At 47.1% G+C, this 21,348-nt stretch overlaps 1 protein-coding gene across 2 annotated transcripts in view; it reads right to left on the bottom strand.

The window, feature by feature from the left end:
- The window catches only part of SORCS3 (sortilin related VPS10 domain containing receptor 3), a 586,552-nt gene that overhangs the window by 327,003 nt on the left and 238,201 nt on the right, over window positions 1-21,348 (bottom strand). For both annotated transcript variants that reach the window (XM_059398521.1, XM_059398522.1), the window contains exon 3: window positions 11,129-11,228. In XM_059398521.1, coding sequence (XP_059254504.1) covers window positions 11,129-11,228 — 100 coding nt within the window. The remainder of the gene's footprint in view (window positions 1-11,128; window positions 11,229-21,348) is intronic.

Below are 21,348 nucleotides of genomic sequence, written 5' to 3'. Positions count from 1 at the left end.
CCCCTCCCCCCCCCCCCCCCCCCCCCCCCCCCCGCCCCCAGCAATCACTCGCCTTGCTGGGCACTAGGGAAGAATCAGGAATAGGTAGCAAGTTTCTACACAGAACACATCTTTCTCCCTGTCTGGAAGCCAGGAGACCCTCAAGCATATTTCTCAGAGCTGTTTCCTCTCTGGCTCATTTCTTTCCTCTCTGTGGTCACCCTAAGACAGCCCGAGCCATTTCTCAGAGTTAGACTCATGCTGTGGGATGGCAGTCCTGACTGTCCGCATCTGCTCACGGGGGGCCCTCCACATGGAACTGCCAGCACCAAGTTCAGCCTCCATTTGTCACGGAGGTCAGCGACTTACTCCGCACTGCCGGCGCAGACCCCCAGTGGGCCAGGACAGCAACTTCCTCGCTGCAGACCTGCCCCAGGGCCATTTGGCAGACCCGAGGATCCCAGGAGGCTCGCCCCTCATTACCCGGACATGCTCACCAACCGAGTGTGCACGGAGCATGGACGTCTGTCATGCTGACCTTAGGCCAGCAATGGGGGGCTGGGTGGGGGGGCGAGCCATACATGCCAGGAGCAATCTCTCTGCTTGGCTGAGCTCACCGAGGAAGGAAAAAAGAGAGTCATTTCTCTCACTGGTGGTGGCGGTTTTTGTTATAGCTATCTTTACCTCGGGGGCAGAAGGATCCATTCGCCCTGTAACTGTGCGTCGGAACAATAAGAAGAACACGTCACCCTGCCATCCCAAGCTCTTTGTTAAAACTGCTCTTGCCTGGGATGCTCAGAAAATACTCCCAGAGGTCTGGGGAGGGCAGGGCAAGGATGGAGAGCTGCGTGCGACACTTAACACAGGCACCTCATCTGCCCATCGGTTCCCACCAGCCCTCAGGCACACAGACAGCTCTCACGCCATTGGCCCATGCTCAAACACCTGCTGGGACTCCCCAGGACCCCTTCCTGAGTCCTGCCTCCATCCCTGAGATTTTGGGGGGGGGGGTCTATAATATTTAATCCCAGGCCATCTCTCTCTTGACTTGCAACTGCTAAACCCGGTCTGTTAAAACCCCCACGGCTGGCCTCCCCTAATGTATTGTCCAAGTTGAGAGCTTTCTACCAAATTTGGCCCGGGTTTTGCCTCTACTCTTTGCTGGTTCTGATTATGCCACAGGGGGATAGCTTCCTCAAAGCTTGGTGCTTTGTTAAGTCTTTCAGACTGGGAGATAGGGTTACCTTGTGTCTTTTTTTAACAGCCTTCAACATGTAAAATTCCCACTGTCTCCACAGGTCATCCCAGCCTGGTGTGGAAGACCTTGTCAGCCCATCGTGTTATTTTCTCATACCCAACGAGACTCCTTCATGTGCCAGTCTGATGCCCTCTCCTTTGGGTTGAGTCCTTAGACTTTCCACGCCTATCAGTGGCTCTGCCTTCGCCTGTCCCCTTGCCTGGCATCTCCCCCTGCACAGAACCCCTCCTCAGAGGCTTCACGGAGTAACTACAGTGGTCCCAGGATCCCTGGGATAAGCCAGGCAGCAAAACAGAACCAGCATCTCATATGAACTCCCAGAAACACAGGCTTTCCTTTGGCCTTGAGTGCATGCCAAACCAAAGTTCACCCAGAATAGGAAAAGGGCTTTTTTTTTTCTTATTTCTTAACTCCAAAGTTTCCATAATGCTCTTTGTTGATATCTTCTTTGTGCCACACAGAGGGGCACAAATACACACATAAAACCCAAATCCAATAAAAATCAAATTTTAAAAAATAGGTTAGACAAACAAGCCACTAAAAAGTGCAGCAAATGGCTAATTTTTATTATTCCTCTTAAATGCCTGAATAATCTTACTGCAAATCATATCTTTATTATAAAAAATATAAGATATACTTAATGCCAACCCCAAAGGGCACTTTGGAGAGAAGCCAGGCTACAGGTTTATATTCTTCCCATTTTCAAATAAAATGCAAAAGAAAAAAACTAGTAATCATTTTAATGAGCCTTTAAATAAATTATTGGCTAAAGCACACTGCAGTAATTTATATGGGGAACCACATACATATATTTGCTGAGAAAGGGACTTTGTGACTAAAGAGTGAATTTCCAAGAATTACTTTAGATTCTCTTTCCTTTAAGTGATTAGTTTGAGTTGAACCACACTTCACATCCACTCCATCACTGGGCCCACTTGCAAAGGCAGGTGGACACCTGTAAACCAGGGTTTGTCCCTAATACCTACACCCTCTTCTGATGTCCTAGTTCTCCTTTATGGGCATTCCCCAACCCCCAACAAGTTTGATGCTTTCATTTTCTGGAGGGCGGGGCATTACTCTCTGGATCACTTTCCAGACACACTAAGAGGAAAAAGGTTTGGACATGGGATCCATAAATGAAGAAGGTTTCTCTTCTTTTTCCTTTTTTCACTCCTTCCTTTCACACATTTTCCCATAAACACTGCTCTAGCCTCCTGGTAACTGTTAATTTATGAGGCAAGAAAAACAAGGTGGTTGTGAATTAACAAGAAGGGACCATTTCTCTCCATCAGCGGAATAATCCATCTCCCTCAGGCTGTCAGCAAGCTTGGTTTTAAGAGACAGGGAGGAAGATTGCAGGGGGAAAATGTGGCAGTATGCCTCCTGGACAGGGCAGGATGTGGGGCCCTTGGAAACCCAGGGTTCTGGGGGCTGCAGCCTCTCCCCCAGGAAGTGGAGAAACAGGCAGCCCAGCAGGAGAGGCTTGGCAGCCCCCGCGGTCAGCAGGGAGGCACAACCAAGGAGCTATGCACAGGGAGGCTGATTCCAGTCTGTGATCATAATGCCAGCTCCATCTGAGCGGATACAGTCCTCTCTCCCCTTTCTGTAGCTTATTTCCTCCAAGTCAATATTACATTTCTCATTTTACCCTCATTTTGCTCCCAATGGAGGGCATATGTCAATGATCTTTTATGCCCATTTTACAGATGGTGTAACAGAGGCTTAGAGAATTTGAATTATTTTCCTGATCCCCACAGCTAAGAGAAAGAGCTAGACCAGAAAACCTAGTTCCTTTCCCAGCATCTCTTCCCCAGGGGTGCCAACCTGGGTAAACTCATTTAGCCAGGAGCACGTTACTCAACCTTTCTGTCTTCCAATGTGCAAAAGGCAATTGGATTTCAGGCCCTTGGTTTCTCAGCCAGGTTCATCTGAAATGGGATTCCAGCAGGAACTACCAGAGAGCTGAGAAGCTGTGGAAGTTTGTATGACCCCCCCAGCTATGACACATGTTCAGGGAGACAGGGTAGGGAGTTCAAGTTCCCATCCGTCCCCTACTTGCGTTCACATGTAGCCGGGTTTCGCCATCGGCCATGAGCACCCCGGCGGCCGACAGCCTACAGACCTGGAGACGGCACCAGATTTGGAGTCAGTAGACCCAGTTCCATCCCTCGCTCTGCCATAAGTGACTCCCCGACCTGGAATCGGTCTCTCCTGCCAAGTGGACGCCTGCACAGAGAGTCTCAGAGGGCCCTTTAAGCCCCTCTATGCATCAAGCCTAAAATTAAATATGGGCACGAGTGAGTTAGGTGAGCACATTAGACCAAGGGACTATCAACAACTGAACCCAAGCATATCACTAACCTCTTCGTGCCAGACTTTCACCATCTGCAAATGGAGTAACAATAGTACCAACATCCCAGGGTGGCTGGTGAAGTATTAAATGAGTCAATTCACAGAAAACATTTAGAATAATTTGGGGGCACATTGTTACTGTTCAAAAAAATGCTAGCTGCTTGTCATCATTATTGTATTAGCAACACCACTGCCATTAATATCCCGGACACTTGTCACCTTTGGAAACAGAAGTGATTATTTGCACGAGGAGGGACTTGTCTTACTTGCTCTTGGACACATGGTTTATTATGCAGATTTTGTGAAGGGAGAAATCAGGGCCCACAGCGAGGCGCTGCCTGGCTAAGGACACAACAAGCAGGAAGACATGAAAGAAGAACTGGGATGCAGCCGAGCTGATCCGCGGCCCACTCTCCCCATGGTGTTCTCACACCTGGGCTGGCAGCACACTTCTGACAGCACCTTGAGTTCCCTCTCCTGCAAGAGGAGAAATGTGCATGCCTTGACAGGGACAGGGACACTCATGGGAAGCTGCGTCACCTCATGCTGATGGAAGCACACTGCTAGGCCACAGAGAAGGATGCTGTAACTTCAGAAAAGAAGCTTCTAGCCTGATGGAAGAGAAAAATTGGCCAACAGGTGTCCTTAAAACCAAGAGCTATGGAGATCACACCTTCCAAGGACTACCCGACTGGCTGGGCATGAACCCAAAGTCCATACATCACCACATATTATGATGTAACCCTCTGAAAGGCACTGTCCGAATGGTGGCCATCCGGACAAACTGAGCAGGAAAGAACCTCAAAGAGTACAGGAGCCAAGCTTGCCATTATACAGAGGGAAACAGAGGCTCTGAGTGGGGTCTGGCTTATTCAAGAACGGACAGTTGCACAGGGGCAGAACCAGGACCAGAAAGCAGAGGTCTGCCTTCTATCCCTATTCTAAAGGTCTTTCCCTTCAATGACCTCAAAGGTCCCTTTGCATTGTAGGACCTACTATATGATTCCTTGGAGTCAAAGCAAAAAATCCTTTGTGAGCCACACTCAGCTGATAGGTCACACAGGCCACAGAGGTGTCACTGTGTGGTCGGCTCTCAGTAAGAGCACCCACTGAGCACTATCCTTATACTTGGGACCCAAAGGCCACGTTGCAAATACCAACTTTTCGGCTGGAGAACAACGGAAGGCCACCTGGACGCAAGGCACTGAAAAGGATCTGGGAATAGCCTGTCAGGCCCCACACTCTAAATTCCACTCCCTAGCCCCACTAAAACATTTCAGAACATAAAACTTTCATACGGAAATAGGCAGAGAAAATGAGTAAATGATGACAGTGACATCACAGCACCCCCAAGCCCACAGTCTTCTGGAGCGCATCAGGAGAAACCCCCTTTCCGGAGTGGCGATCACTGTCTGCGCTGCGCCGGGCCCTATCACTCACCAGCAGTTCCCGCCCCAGCCGACTGCACATCTCTCAAAGCAGGAAACACCGCCCCACCCCCAAGAAGACTTTGCTCAGAGCTAGACATTTAACGGCTTAAGGGCCTGAAATTATCTTTCCTCCTTCTCCTCCTTCTTATGATTGTAACTGCTTTGTTTTAGTGTAAGAAGCTTCACGATCTGTGAGCTGAAAGTGGACTTTCCCTCATCCTCCAACAATCGCAGGTGACACGGTCAGGGAACACAGAAGGCAGGTAGTTTAAAATCCTGTGTTTTGTTTTGTTACAAGGTATTCCCGTGGGTCACAGAGCTCAGGGTTATGCTGCTGAGTTAAGAGAACGTTATGGGAACAACCCTCATCCAACACATTGACAATGCCTCTTCAACAGCCGGACAGAAGTGGCGTCCTTGCCAGAGAAATCCTACTGGCGGTTCCCACTGTATTTCTGCAGGGGAGCCCGGAAATAATTTTTCTCTGCAACGGTAAGTAAATTAGGAAGGGAAGATCTGGCACTCCCCTCCTCTTCCAAGAAACGGTGAATTCTCTACTACTAATGGGCAGAAAGCCTGAAGCAGCTGACACGATTAGGGTGCTGACTGCAGGCACCTGCTCTGTCGGTGCACGGGCAGCCAACCTATAGACCAGGGCAGAGAGCGTGTCCTTTGTGGGCAGATGGAGGCGAATGGGGATCCTGGGCTGCGCTTGCTAGCTCCTTGACGAAAAGCAAATGGCTCAGCTCTCTGAGCCTCAGTCTCCTCAACTGTCAGATGGGAATAAAAGTACCAGGCTCAGGGGATTAGGACTGAAACTTAGAATAGGGTATACTTGGAACTTGTGAGGAGCTCCATAAGAACTAATTACCCTCTTCTGGTAGCAGACCGTACAGCCTCCCACCCCCGCCCCCATGCATGCAGGCACACCCACCTCTACTCTACAGTAATTGAGCCAAATTCCCTAGCAGTCAGAATTTCCTATGCTCTCTGCCACTTCCAAAGCACTCTGTCCAAATCTGCAGGTGGCAGCCACTTTTGAGCCAAAGCAATTAGGCCATAGCATGCCTGCATTTCCCTCCCCACCTAGAGATTTGTTCCCAAAAAGGCTCCTGTAGGAGCCAAACCCCTCTCTTGCTAGGGCACAAAGCCCTCAGCATGTTTGTATTGTACAAAGCACAGTTCCCTTAAATGCAAGCCTGACCTTGGCACGTGCCATTCTGACTGGACCAGAGGGCAGGCCCTGGGTGACAGTAACGAGCTCTAGGAACCCAGAGATGTTTGTCTCCTGTGAGCAGAAGCTGTGAGAGGGAACTCAGACCCACCCCCCCAGTGCAGCAGAGCCTCTCCTCGGGGACACAAACCTCATATACACCTGCTTCTAAAACGAACACACTACTCTTCATGTTCAAAGTTCCAGGCTCAGACATCACCCCGGTAATGAACCATTCAGCCAACGGCTGGAGAAAGGCAAACAGGAAGGGATGTAGAATTCACATCAAATACAGTCAGGGCAGGGGCGCCTGGGTGGCTCAGTGGGTTAAGCCGCTGCCTTCGGCTCAGGTCATGATCTCAGGCTCCTGGGATCGAGTCCCGCATCGGGCTCTCTGCTCGGCAGGGAGCCTGCTTCCCTCTCTCTCTCTCTCTGCCTGCCTCTCCGTCTACTTGTGATTTCTCTCTGTCAAGTAAATAAATAAAATCTTTAAAAAAAAAAAAAAAAAAAAAAAACAAATACAGTCAGGGCAGGTCAAGGTCATTAAAATAATACTGATACCACCACATCAAAGGAGAGTCTAGAACAACTTCAGTGGGAGCTCCCAGCATTTCATATCAACACTCTCATTTAGGAAAGATCAGTAAGTATGGCTAGGGCAAATCTCAACTGCCGTAAGGGAGTCCAGCATCGCGGGATGTATCCTGACAAATCTGTCATTCATTTCCCTCATCAACGGGAAATGTGTTGCAGACTCATCATTTACAAGTAATACAGCCACAGGGTAATCTTACCTGCCTTTAAAGTGGCAAGGAGGACTGGAGGTTATATAGATTAAGCTCCTAAAAGATAGCTTAGCATAGTAGGTGCTCAATTAATTAACATATACCCATGTTAACAATTCTATTTTCAACCTAATGGCTTACTGGCTATCTGCATTTGAAGATTTTATGTTGTCAAAAATGCATTAGAAACCCAGCTACTATATAAATATAAGCACAATTTACTGTTTCGCCAGAGGCCAGAGATCTCTGATGTTCTCATAGCCTCCAACGACAGTAGTAGCCATCTGTTAAAATAAATAACTCATTAAGGAAAAAGCAAGTGTTTCCACAAGATTAACTGAAAATCTGCTGGATTTTTCACTGGCTGTCAATGAACATGGGCAGCTACAGATAATTTGGGTGCTGGAGGAGCCGAAGATCTGGCATAATGCAAGCAGAGACGAGATCTGGAGACCACAGGTTTAAACTTTAAGAGATAGTTAAGAAGGCAACATAGAAGTTGAATTACAAGAGCACTAAGCAATAGAGCAACAAACTGAGGATTTTCATTTATATCTAACTGCCATTTCGCATAAGGAGCTGGAGAAGGGTCATTGTAGTAAACCAGTCAGTCCAGTTAAAAGAAAAGTCATCATGTAGAGTATCTGTGAACTGTCAGCACCCAAGAGGCTCAGAAGACAATCAAACACATTTACCATAAAATGAAACAGAATCTAATTTCATCATTCCTTGGATGATTCAGAAAGCATTTCAGGATCACACAGTCTCCTTATGAATTAATTTCTACTATTAAAGAAAATAAACAAAACCATGGCAACAGGGGCGCCTGGGTGGCTCAGTAGGTTCTGAGCCTCTGCCTTCGGCTCAGGTCATGATCTCAGGGTCCTAGGATCAAGCCCTGCATCAGGATCTCTGCTCAGCAGGGAGCCTGCTTTCCCCTCTCTCTCTTGCCTGTTGTTCTGCCTACTTGTGATCTCTCTATATATATTCAATAAATAAAATCTTTAAAAGAAAAAAAAAATGGCAATAGGGGCCCCTGGGTGGCTCAGTCGTTAAGCGTCCAACTTCAGCTCAGGTCATGATCCCGGGATCCTGGGATCAAGCCCCACATCAGGCTCCCTGCTTGGCAGGAAGCCTCCTTCTCCTGCTCCCACTCCCCCTGCTTATGTTCCTTCCCTCGCTATGTCTGTCAAATGAATAAAGAAAATATAAAATCAACAACAACAACATGGCAATAGCCTGTACTTTGTCTTTCCCCAATCGGAGTGGGAAAACGTCTAGGCTTTTATGTCTAACTTGTTGGGTAGCAGCAACTCCCAAGTAAGAGTTAACTGCCTTGATTGTGTTTCTCAGAAAAGACAGACAAAATAGGCTCCACTTTAGTTAAGTGGGAATTAATTCCCAAGAGAAACTGCTCCAGAGAGCCCATGGTGTGGATATCACCACTAGGCGGGAGAAATGGAGACAGAATTTCTGCACCAGGGGCCTCTAAATCCCAGCTTTCCATTCTTTCTGACCCTCAGCATCTGTGTTAACCAACCCTTTGTTTCTGCACCTTTTTTTTTTTTTTTAAGACTCCATTTATTTATTTTAGAAAGAGACAGGGCAGGGGGGTAGTGCAGAGAGAGGAACAAGCAGACTCTGTATGGAGTATGGAGCCTGCCATGGGGCTCGATCTCATGACCCCTGAGGTCAGGATCTGAAACCAAGAGTCAGATGCTAAACTGACTGAGCGACCCAGACAACCCTCCTGCACTTCTAATCACATCTAGGTTATACCACAGAAAGATAAAGAAGTCAGGGGTAGAGAAAAATAGCAAAAGACCAAAGGAGACTTCATTATTTAAAAAAAAAAAAAAAAAAAAAGTGACATCATTATGAGTAAAAGCTCAACAGGAAACAGACATGACAGATGACCACCAAAACAGATGCCAAGAGTTGTGACCCTTTACATCCCACTTCAGAGAAAGACAGCTGACCTACTGTCTCAGAAAATAACATCAACTTTGTTGTGGTCCAAAGTCAAAAACCATGCTGAAGGGCTTCTGCCATAGGTCAAAAACCTGCTTTTCCCACAGGGCATACACCCCAAGACATGGTTCCATCTGACCCCAAGTCACTTGTGTAGAATGGAAAAAGCTTTATACTGAGAGTCATGAGACCAACTGGCAACATCACCACCAACCAGCTGAGTGACACCGGTGACATCTGTCCTCTGCAGACTTCAGCTTCCTTCGTAATGAAGGGGGCAGGGCAGAGGAAGAACTGAGACAGACCATTGTTGATTACATTCAGTCCAGGTTTATCAAGGGTCCATCATGGACATGGCACCTAGCTTTCCTCTGGGTCAAGAAGCAACTTCCTCAAGCTTCCAAGACAGGGCTAGACTGTACACTGTGAACTACTAGGCTGTGATTGTATAGGAGGCAAATGTGCCGATTGTGGTCTGCAGCAAAGAAATCTAGACTGAGATTCCAGAGTCCTGACCTCTCACCCAGCTCTGTGGGCTATTTTGGCTTCTGTTTTCTCCTCCGTAAAACAAGGTTACTGGTACAGATAACGGATTCTTAACTGAGACTTCATGGACATCCTGGGTCCGTGAGTGGGGTTCCAGCTGTTCACAAACTGCTAAACTTCCAGTTTGTGGGCAGGGGTATGTTTCCAGAGAAGACATCTAGAGCTTTACTCACTTTTGCATTGAATAAGAACTGCTCTTACAGATACAAATCTATGATTCCTTCCTGCTCTGACATCCAACAAGTCACATGACAATACTGAAAACTATGGAGATGACAGTACTTCAGGGCAAAGCAAACAGAAACTACTCCACTGAGTAACAAGTGTCCCAACAGCCAACGTGATGATCACCTGGGTTTTGGCTCTTGACTGGTGGGCAGAGTCTCAGGTCTGGAGCCTCCTAGCTAGATCACTGGGCATCCAATCATCAACGCTGAACCACAAGTCATCCATTCTGCTTCCTCCCTTTGCTGGGGATTAGGGGTGACAGACGTGGGAGGGAGAAGACAGTGGGGCATGGCACTCCTGCTATGGGCCTGATTCAAAGCTGTTCTGCTCTGAGCGGCATAAATCATCATCATCCCAGCTTGGCCTCTACCGGGTTGGACTCAGAGGTCAGGTACATCTAAACAGTGGGTTGAAGCCCACCCCTGCACTTGTTCTCACAAAAAATGGGGGGGGGGTAGACACCTACAGGGAAATGCAAATCAGATTGCAAGAGGAAAGCTAAGGAGTGCCACTGTTAGACTTTGAGAAACACTAAAATGGCCTTTTAGATTCCTGGTGTGTTTCTAGGGGCTAGGCCTACCTAAGTTTCTAAACAGCAGTGCCTTTCTGGCTGCAGAAAGATCACCCATCCCAGAACCAAGATATTACACAGTATTTATTTTCTAAAACCATCCGTCGTTCCGGGGACTCAAAGGTCCCTCCTCCCAGGGGGCCTCCATGACCACAAGGTGGTTTTCTATGACTTCCTCCACCTCCTGGCTATTAAGTCAACTGGAAAGTCAGACAGCAGAGGAGCCAGCAGCCGGTTTGCTCTCCGTGCCCAACGGTAGCTCTAGATCAAGCTGGTGAATCCAAGAACTCCCTATCCTTCCCATGGCAGAAACAGACCTCTGTTTACAAGGGGTTCTCTGAAAACAGACCAGCACAAGGGAGGCTGGAAGAACTCAACTGCAGAGACAAGCAGAGCCACTCTCAAATCACAGAGCTATTACTTACCATTGTCTGCCTTTAGGCCAGAAAACTACATAATCTCTCAGACCTTCGGTTTCTTCATCCATAAAATGGGGACAATAGTGACTTCTAGCGCACAGATTCACTGTGAGGATAAATGAGATAAGGCATCTCTGGCACAGAGAACACCTTACTAGCTACATCATTTTACTGTTGTTGTTGAAATTATTATTATTAGTGCTACTGCCAGTGTCGAGGCAGTTAGAGCTACAAGGATCATCTGTGATGTTCCTGGCCCAGAAAGCAGGAACTCTCTAACAGATTCCACGCCTACTGGTTTTCTTCTTCATGCCTGGTCCCTGGCAGCCCTGCTACCCCATGGGGATTGCTCAGCACGGCTGACCCCTAGTCTTACCTTCCTTTTGTTGGTGGGATTGACGTAGAGGTAACTGAGGACAGTCTTCAATCCTACTTTGTCATTCAGCTTCTCATAGGTGGTGCCATAATCCGTTGATCTGCAGGTAAGAGAGAAAGAAAGGAAGAGACTGTTTTACCAAATGGTGGATTATGTTCAGAGGGGAGCCAAGTTCTCCTTCAACTTGTACCTTTTTTCCCCAAATCACAGGAGTGATTCAGAGATAAAAGACCCCATTAATTTCAGAAGAGCAATTAGACTAGTGCATCTGCTTACTACCTAACCTCACTCCCCTTTGCTCCCTGCCTTTCTCAGAGACCTACTTTTCTGCCCTGTGTGAAGCTGTCTGTGAAAGCTGCCGCCAGGGCCTGCCTGCCCCCAGGTTCAGCCCAGGGTCCTCCACGTGCTGCTGCAGACGGACGCAAGTTCCAGCCGGGAGCTGTGGGAGAGGCTAGACTGTCTCCTGAGGTCACCGGAGTCCAGCCAACCTCATACCACCTCCACAGAGCCCGAGGCTGGGGAATGCTCCGGGTGGAAGAAAGCCCCATTTGCAGGAGGCTGGAGGGTGCAGCGGCAGCACGGGGCCACAGCAAGGAGGCGGTGGGAGGCTTTACATAGGAGCTGTGGTGTGTCAGGGTCAAAGCAGGTGTTGTGGAAGTGCTGCCAACAGTTTATCATTCCAACCATCCTGCTGGCTACCGGCTTGTCCTTTGGGCCCAGTTTCCAGGGTTCTGACTTTGAACCAAAACCACAAGTCAGGACTCGGAGAGCAAAGGCAGGCCAAACCATAGGCTCCTTCCACTCCAGCCCACCTTTCCACGGTGGAGGAAGGAGAGCAGGTGGCTACAGGGAGGCCCCGCCTCGCCGCCACGCTTTGTGCCTCACTCCCCAACCCGACTCCACACGTCCCGTCCTCCCCTTTCAAACCACCAGTATCATCAGCTCGGCGCCCTGTCTTTCTTCCATAGCCTTCTTTGGTTAGGTCACGAAACGTCTCCCACCCAGGCTTTCGAAAGTCTGAGGTCAGTTTAGTTTCCCTGTGGTCACCTGACCTCATGGGAGCCTGTGTGCTGCCTCAGATCCCAGTGTCTGGCTCTGGCTGGGTGCTTCCCCAATAACCACCTGCCCGTTCCTCCCCCTTCCCGGGTTCTTCCCCCACCTGCCTGCTCAGGCCCACAGATCAGTTTCACAAGCCTAGCAGTCAAGGCTCATAACGTGTGATGGCCTTTAAAAATTAGCCCTACCCCCTCTGATTGAGCAAACTCCATGTCCCCACACCAGCTGAGATGCCCACCCTTACCCCTGTGAAGGCTTCACTAGCCCTCTTCCCAGTCACCCTCACCCCTTCTCTGCCCTGAAACAAGCTTCCCAGCCCATGGTATGCCCAAAGCACACTGCATATGCCTCCTTTTGGCTCTTTGATACCATTGTGATTAGTTTCTGTAAGTTCTGGTCTCCATAGGACAATATCAGCTCCTGAAGGACAAGGGAGCACAGAGAGTGCTATGGTGAGATGAAAGAATAGGAAATTTGGTTACAGAAAAATCTTTTTTTTTTTTTTTAAGATTTTATTTATTTATTAGGGAGAGAAAGAGAGGTGGGGGGAGAAAGCACAAGAAAGATAGAGAGAGAGGGAGAGGGAGAAGCAGACCTTACCCTGAGCAGGGAGCCTGATGTGGGACTCAATCCCAACAGCCTGGGATCATGACCTGAGCCTAAGGCAGATGCTTAACCAACTGAGCTACCCAGGTGCCCCACAAAATCTCTATTTCATTGCTAGATCCGCAGCTCTCTGGTTGCATGACCACATGCAAGTTACTTAATCTCCTAGAACCTCAGGTTTCTGAACTGAAAAAATCAGGGAGATTTGATCTCACAAGGCATTCATTAAGGATGCAAAAATATGACACGTGGGAAACCTCCTGACAGGATGGAGATATAATGAAATGCTAAAAAATATATATGAAAATTAAAAGGACATGCACTTCTCTTTTCCCCAAAATGTAAAGAACCAGGTTGTACACATCATACACACTTGGCATGTTTACTGAATAAACAAACATCAGTATTTCAAATCCCTCCCTAGGCTACTGGCTCCACATGGTCAGTGTCTATGGTAACTTTTATAACCATTCCCCCCCAAAGCTGACTTATCTTCAGTATCCTGTCTACCTTTAAGCACAGGGAATCACTCCCAATCTTTCTTGTTGCCTTTATCTCTCAAACCCAGCTCAGTCTTCAAGTCCTAATGATTCTATCTCCTAAATAACTTGGACCCCTGGTCTTTCCATCTTCATGCCAATGCTATGGCTCATGCATCATGAATTTTTGCAATAGTTCCCCAACTGTACGCTCTTCTTCCAGCCTTCTCCCCCTCCCTCCTTCCCCCATGCTGTCATCAGGCTGTATTTCAACCTCCGGGTCTCTCCACCTCATCCTTGTAGTAATTACCGCTGCCTACACACAATGAGGTTGTAGCTTCCAAGCTTAGTCTTGTCAAATATGGCTTCAGTCTTCCTCACTAGACTCCTCTCCAGCCACCTGTTCCCTGCCCCTTTCTCTCCAGCCTCACCCAAATTTCCTGAATGTCCTATGTTTTCACTCCCTCCATTTCTACTAATATCATTCCCATTACCTGAACTAACCCTGTGCTACTTTCTCTGCTTGGGACATCTCTCTCCAACCTCTGACACCACCAATATCACCCTCCTTCCAGCTTCCCCACAGGGATTAATCGTGATTTCCTGTCCATTCCCATACCACCTTGTATGTGTTCCTATGTTAGCGTTCATCCAATTGCTTCAGTCATACTATTTTTATTCTGGGATCTCCTCCTTGACTATAGCTCCCTAAGGGCAAGAAACATTCCTTCTAACAGCTCCAATGCCTTGTATCACGTTTCATGCAAAGCAAGCACTGAATGTACTGGTTTGTGTATTATTCCACTTTGCTTTGTCCTCATTTGTAAGAATGAATGAATGGTCATCCTTGGTCTTGGTTGGTCAAGTTCTTGACCAGCTGCTAAATTCTACTGGCCATTCGACACACAGCCACACCTAGAAAACACACTTCATCTAGCTGGTTGCTAGAACACAAGGAAAGGTCTAGCAGCTTCTGGCCCCAGAGAAGGATCTACCGTTCACTCACACTAGCATCAAGGTTAAGTGACCAATCACTCCAATCTCCTATCCTCTCCAGGGCAGGGAAGGAGAGAGCCTAATCTCTAAAGGCAGTCAGCTGCATACTTTTATTAATCCAAATAAAACGTTTTACAGGATGAATCCCTTCTTGATTCTGCACTCTTGAAGGCATAAAGATAGCATGGTATGGAGAAAGAACATTGAACTTGGAGTCTAGGAATCCTGACTCTGAAACATACGCAAAGTGCTACCCTGGATAAGCCAATTCCTCACACCTGTTAAAGAAAAAAGTTACCCCGACACCTGTTAAAATGATAAGGCAGACTTCATATGGGACAAAGGCAGTACGTAGAGAGACCACCACAATCGGGTTTTTAACTGAAAACAAGGAAAAGCAGGGAATTTATAGCCAAAGAGAATGGTGGGGTGAGTAGATGGACCACTACTAGAGGGTAGAGTAATTCCTTTATAAACGGACCTGACCGGATCCTTACTGAAGGCAGGCCAGTGTGATGAGATACCACCCAGGGCAGGTAGGGGATGAGGAGATCAGTCAGAAATCAAGGGCAGGGGATTCTGGCTAGACTGACTTAGGATTCTTGGGACAACCCTTGGGACTCACCCAAGGGCAGAGCCTACTTGACAAAGAGCTCAGAGGGTCCTAACTAGAGTTTGGCCAAGAAGAGAGTCTGTCAAGCCCTTCTCCATCATGAACACAAGAGGTTTAATTCCTAAAATCATGGGGCCCATCTGGACCTCAAATATCCTTATGCCACCAACAGGGAGCTAAGCTGTTCTCCAAGCAGCACATTTCCTCACTCTGTACAGAGCAAACATCTTACTTTTATAAAGAGCTAAATTCTCAGGGCTCCCTGCATGACTGATGTCACAACAAACTTCCTCCCAGAATCTAAATAAGCCTCCTCAAAGGTAGTCAGCTTAGCACCACACATGGTCTCTTTCCGCAGGCTGCCCTGAAGATTCACAGCCACTCCACTCTTCCCTACGAGTGGCTGCTTCTCCCAGTGCAGGGAATTTCCTACAAAGGATTCTCCACATGTTAGCTTCCTCTGCTCATTCAAGCTGACCAAAAAGGGCTCACTCACTGAAGACACCTCAAGAAGCCACGACACCTGTGGCACGAAAGGTGCCCTGGACTCTGTCCTTCCCAGCATGGATGCTACACACACTGACCACAGAGCTCTGGGGGCCCCTTTGCCTTGGGGGAGGGGCAGCCTGCCAAGAGGCCTCCGCCCCATTGCCAGAGACAGCTGCACCTGCTGAACTTACTGTCACAAGAAAGCCAACCATCATCCACCTTGTCACTCCAGACCCTCCAGTGGGGTTACTTGGAGGAAACAGGCTTTCTCCTATCACAAAGCGAGCCTCTCAAATCTTGACACTAGGGTCCCAATACTGAAATGTCCAGAAAGCTGGAAACATAAAACGTATGCAGCGAGCCCCTGCCATGAGCCTGGTGCCATATCAGTTACCATTTTGAATTGCTCCGAACACACAGCTGACCTGGAAGGCAACAGGTGAGAGGCGCAAGGCCACAGGCTTTCGGCTTCTATGCCTTGGCTCAGGTTATCCAAGTCCAACCGACTCTTCCACTATGTTTTCCTGCTTTCTTCCTGTCTTTTTAATGAATTATCTCCAGCACACAGGAAAATACAATGGGAGGTCAATCATGTGCCCACTACTAGATTTAACAGATATTTGTGTTCATAAACAGGATATTTTGGAGCTTTTCACATTTACATAAGCCTTATACAGGATGTATGTCCTGCAGCTTGATTATTTTGCCCAACATTCAAGTTTTGGGACTTATCCATGCTGACACACCTAGCCATAATCCATCCTTTTAAAAAATATATCTATTTGTTTGAGAGAGAGAGAAAGCATGAAAGCAGGGGAAGGGGCAGAGGCAGAAGGAAATAGAGAATCCCAAGCCCCCAAAACAGGGCTCGATCTCACAACCCTGAGATCTTGACCTGAGCTGAAATCAGAAGTCAGATACTTAACCAACTGAACTACCCAGGTGCACCAAATTCATCTATTTTTAACTGATATAGAGGAGTATAGCTTATGAATAAACCACTGTCTATCCTTTCAACCACTAATACAAATATTTTGGGTTTTTTCTCCTTTAAAATTTGTGAGAGTAAGTAATGTTTCAATGAACATTCTTGTCCATGGCTTCTCACATATTCATGAAGAAAAGTTTCAGGGCAGACATCCTGATGTGCAATTACTGTGACATACTCTATGCATAACTTCTATTTTGCTGGTTATTGGCAAAATTTTCTCCAAGAAGGCTGCAGATCATCACCTACTCTCCAGCTCCAACAACTAAGTCCTTCTTTATTCCCAGGGCCTAAGTCCAGAGCTTCTGACAAGTCTCGTCCCATCTATCTCTGACTCCAGAGTTCTAATTCAAGAGCATCTGAACTGAATTAGCATCCGGGGCCCTGAATCCTGGCTCCACTAACGCTAACCCTGGTTTTCCCATTTGTATCACAGCGGGTCCCCCACTCCATGGCTCTCTCAGCCACCCAGGGATCTGCCTGTTATCTAGCAGGGCCTCCTGCTGCCAACCACTCATGCCACCCCCCAGGTACCCAGTGCTGCCCGGCAGGCTGGATGCCCTCTGTCTTTAACTTCTCAGACATAGTCGGGTCTGTGTCCAGACCAGACTCCCGGTCGGAGTCCCTCGACTATGCAGGGTCTCTTGTCCTATCCTGATAGTCCTCCAGAAGAGCTCCGTGTGAGCCAGCATCATCTCCCAGAACCCCAGTTGTTCACCTGGGCCACTCTCTCCAGGACAACTTCCAGAGCTGAGTTGAGAATACGGTATACTTTCATCCACCCAGCAAGCTCCCACTCCTCTAGTGAGCTTCTGGGGGAGAGGCTGGTGGCAACAAGCATATGGGCTGCTATTTTAAAAGTAAAAGAACAGAAAAGAAAAACTTTCAGCCAACGCAGCCAAGTCAGCTTCCCGGGAGAGCCGAGCTGCCACTCAACACCTCCGGTTCCAATGCCACGTTCCTGCCAGAGGTAAGAGGACTCTGGAAGGCACTCTGCCAGTTCTTACTGGCCCGCCAGATGTTCAGGATCCAGTGGGCACACCGCTTTCCTCACTCAGGCAGCCGCCTTCCCCAGTTTACCACCCAGCTCCTCTGCTCCTTTCTCCTGCCACCTGCAACCCTTGCCCCAGATTCTGTAAAACAAAGTTGTGGGGAGACCACAAGTCTTTCACTCCTGGATTCTCTTCTCCATCTCTTTTCTCCTCCATGGACTCCTTTCTCTGTGAGGTCATCCAAATTCAGCGATCACACGCTTGAGTGTTCCTTTTCCTGTTAGCAAGTTCATTTTGTTTTATTCATTTCTTAACACTTATCTATTATCCATTGTGGCCACTGCCGTGTGCCAATCACTGGGCTTTGCTTCCCCTCTCGGATAATTACAAGTCACTCCAGCTCAGGTTAGCAAAGTTTTTCTGTAAAAGGGCCAGAGAGTGAATATTTTAGGGTTCCATGATCTCTGTCAGAACCACTCAACTCTGCCCTTCAGCGCCAAAACAGCCAAACACAGCAAGTCCACGCGTGGGTGTGGCTGCGTGCCCATACGACTGAATTTACAAGGGCACGCAGTGCGTTATTCCCAGGTGGTATGTAATTCCACAGCCTCTGCTGCAGCTGATCAAAGTATCAGCCCATACCATCCCCACCACCAGCCTGACTTCTACCACGTTTCTGTCTCTGAGACATCTTCCCAAGATTCCAGCCAGGACCACTGATACCCTAACTCACCCTTCCCAGCCCAGCTGCTCCATCGGGTCCGAATGCCTGCCTGAGCCCCGCGTTCAGGCCTTCATGGTCTGCCCCGCCTATCTTCCATTTCCACTCTCCCAGTGAGTGGACAGCTGGCAACTATCCAGACTTCGCCCCTTTTCTGACACTCAGCTCTCCTGATGCTGATTACATGCTGGGGATTTTTCCTACAATTTCAGCCCACACCCTCCTCTTCATTTATATCAATGGCACCTCAAAGTTCCCTATTTATTCTCCAAATGGGCAAATTTTCTTTTCAGCAATTGCTAAAAGCTCCTTAAAAGAAAAATAACAAATGGAATGAATTTTGAGTCTCTGAATGTGCAGAGAGAGAAAACAAGAGAGACAGGATAGAGGCAAAGACACTAGGCACAGAGCTGGAAGAACTCGCTGTGTTCTGCTCCCCTAAAGCTCCGCTCAGACAATACAGCGGTTGCTGTGTCAATGAAGAGAAGGGAGATACCTAGTCTAGGATCTGATAAAAGCCCTTTTTCCATAAATGCTTATGACTGTCATTTTTATCAATGCCCCAGATTGTATTTTCCTCAAGGGCAATCAACTTGTTTTCTTTTCTCTGATTCACACTCCTTACACTAAGGAGGGTTAAGGCGTATGAATGGCCAGTAAAGCATTAAAGAATCTTTGGCCACAGTTTCAATTTGCTACCATGAAAGGACAAGCTGGCCCAGCAGTCTGGGAAATCAGAAGACAGAACCAAGCTTCAGACTGCCATGCCTCGGAGAAGCACCCACCAGCCATTCCCCTTGAGTATGTTCCAGTGAACTACCCTGAGGAGAGTCAACAATCAAAAGCCACAGGCAATTAATTAGGGGCTCTGGTGTGTGGTGAACCACAGAGCATTCTAGGGTCAAGGTCGGGAGTTTCCACGGCACAGCTCCAGACCAATGGCTGCCCAGAGAGTCTTTATGATTTAAATGGGAAAGCTAGGGAGGCACCCCTCTGGCCTATTCCACTTCTCATCTTAAGGCCCATGCTCCAAGCCATATTAATTTGTATCTTTGCAATGGCAGGAGCCCAGCCTGACCACAAGTAACTAGTCATATAACTAATTTCAGGCCTCAAGCCAAGAGCAAGTGATTTAAATAGCTTCATTCTCCAAGTGGGTATTGGTCCCATCCTCTGTTTTAAAAAAAATCACAGGCAGGCTGATGCCAAGGCAAAAGCTCACAAAGCTCTCAGTGACCTCTTCGTGTTATCTGACTCCTCAGCTGCATTATCCAGTCTCAGAGAGAGGCACAATGACACAGAATAATTAATTCATCTTTATGTCCTTCTGCCCCGGCTATTTCAGTGAAGCCACCACTAGGCTTCAAATACAGAAAATTGAGGGTTAGCTGACCCTGAAGACCAGATCATGCAGAATTCATGGTTTATACCAGATAAAATGGAGACCCAACAGCAGCGCCATCCCCACACAGATCTAGGAAGGAAGGTTGAAGAGTGTGAGGTTGGCCATACGCTCAGATCCTTGGTCTTTCTCACTGTGTGAGCACTTTGGTTCTCACTAAAGAACCTCAGTTCAGACACTAAGGTTGCCGGGGTGTTATTCTGAGGATTCAAAAGGACAATCTCAATCCTATCAGCCAAGAGGCCTGTTTATGTCATACAGGTAAGGAAAGGAAAGAAGTCCTCCAGAAAAAAAGAAAAAGCAGGAGCAGACCCCCCACAATGACAGTTCATTATTCACTGCACCTTTGTTCATGGGACTATAATGAAATGACAATCATTAGGAGAAAGACTCATGAAGATATAGCGTGTTTCACAACACACACACACACACACACACACAATATAATGACATTAAGGAATATAGCAGAACTGAAAGTGATTGACCTAGAAAAGTCCCCAATATATATGACTACATGCAAAGGGCTACTGAAGAATAATATATTAAATACACAAATGGTACACCCAGACAAAACAAAACAAAACAATAGATTTCCATTAAATTTATAAGTGTGTACACAGTGCATTTTAAAAATGCTAGAGTAAAATACAAATAACTGGTAATAGAAGTTAACTCTGGTAATAGAAGTAATAAAAGACTAGGATGGGGTCCTTGGGTACTGGGACAGGAGTCTTTTTGTAACGTTGCAATGTTTTGAAATAAAAAGGTATCCATGTATCACTCATATAAGTAAAAACAACAGCAATAAAGTGATTTGTTACTGAGCAGTTACAATGTAGTTAGTAAATGGTGACTCATCTGTAGAGGAACCCTATTACAGATAATCATTTGCATTCAAAAAGACAGCCCAACATAATCATAAGAGGATTCATTTCAGAGTCAAGCAGATTTGGTTTCAAATCCATCCTGTGGAACCTCAGGCTAATTACATAAGTCTTGTGTTTCCTATCCACTCAATGAGAATATAAATATTGCCTTCCCAGGATTACTGTGAAGCTTAAATAGTCCTAATATCACACAGCTCACTTTGCTGTCAGTCGTTAGGAGACCCCTCGGTAGAGCAATGATCACTGGAGGAGAATCTGTCCCGTACAGCTTTGAGCAAACAGCAGCCAAGTTAGTCACCAGCCAATGGGCAAGTGCCATCCCATTCCCACCAAATCTGCAGTAAGCTAGCAAAAGGCACATGGGAAGATGGAGGGGTTGCTATACAACATCAGAGATAGCCTCCAGGAGGTGGCCAACACTTGCAAATTAAAGTCTAGGGAAAACAGAATCAACTTCTTTTTTTTTTTTTTTTTTTTTTTTTACTAAGTTTTCCTGGGGAAAAAAATAATGAGGCATGAACTAGAAGGTGCTGGACAGTTTTAGCAAGGCATCTCTGTCTGGAGAGTAGATATTTACCATTTCCCTTTAAAAATACATGCAGCAATTGCAGGGTCATAGGGAAGCTTTATTTTTAATTTCTTGAGGGAGCATAACAAATAGGATGGAGGACAAGGGGAGTTAGAGAGGAGAAGGGAGTTGGGGGAAATTGGAAGGGATGGTGAACCATTAGAGACTATGGACTCTGAAAAACAATTCAGATTGTTTGAAGTGGCGGGGGGTGGGAGGTTGGGGGAACCAGGTGGTGGGTATTAGAGAGGGCAGGAATTGCATGGAGGACTGGGTGTGGTGCAAAAATAATGAATACTGTTATGCTGAAAATAAATTTTAAAAATTAAAAAAAAAATACATGCAGCAGGTCGGGTCCTTGTGACATGCAAGCAATTATGTTGCATAAAGATTATGCAATTAAAAGTACTGAAAATTTATGGT

The sequence above is a fragment of the Mustela nigripes genome, chromosome 4, assembly GCF_022355385.1.
Source record: "Mustela nigripes isolate SB6536 chromosome 4, MUSNIG.SB6536, whole genome shotgun sequence".
Lineage (NCBI taxonomy): Eukaryota > Metazoa > Chordata > Mammalia > Carnivora > Mustelidae > Mustela > Mustela nigripes.
This window is presented reverse-complemented; position numbering and strand designations above follow the sequence as displayed.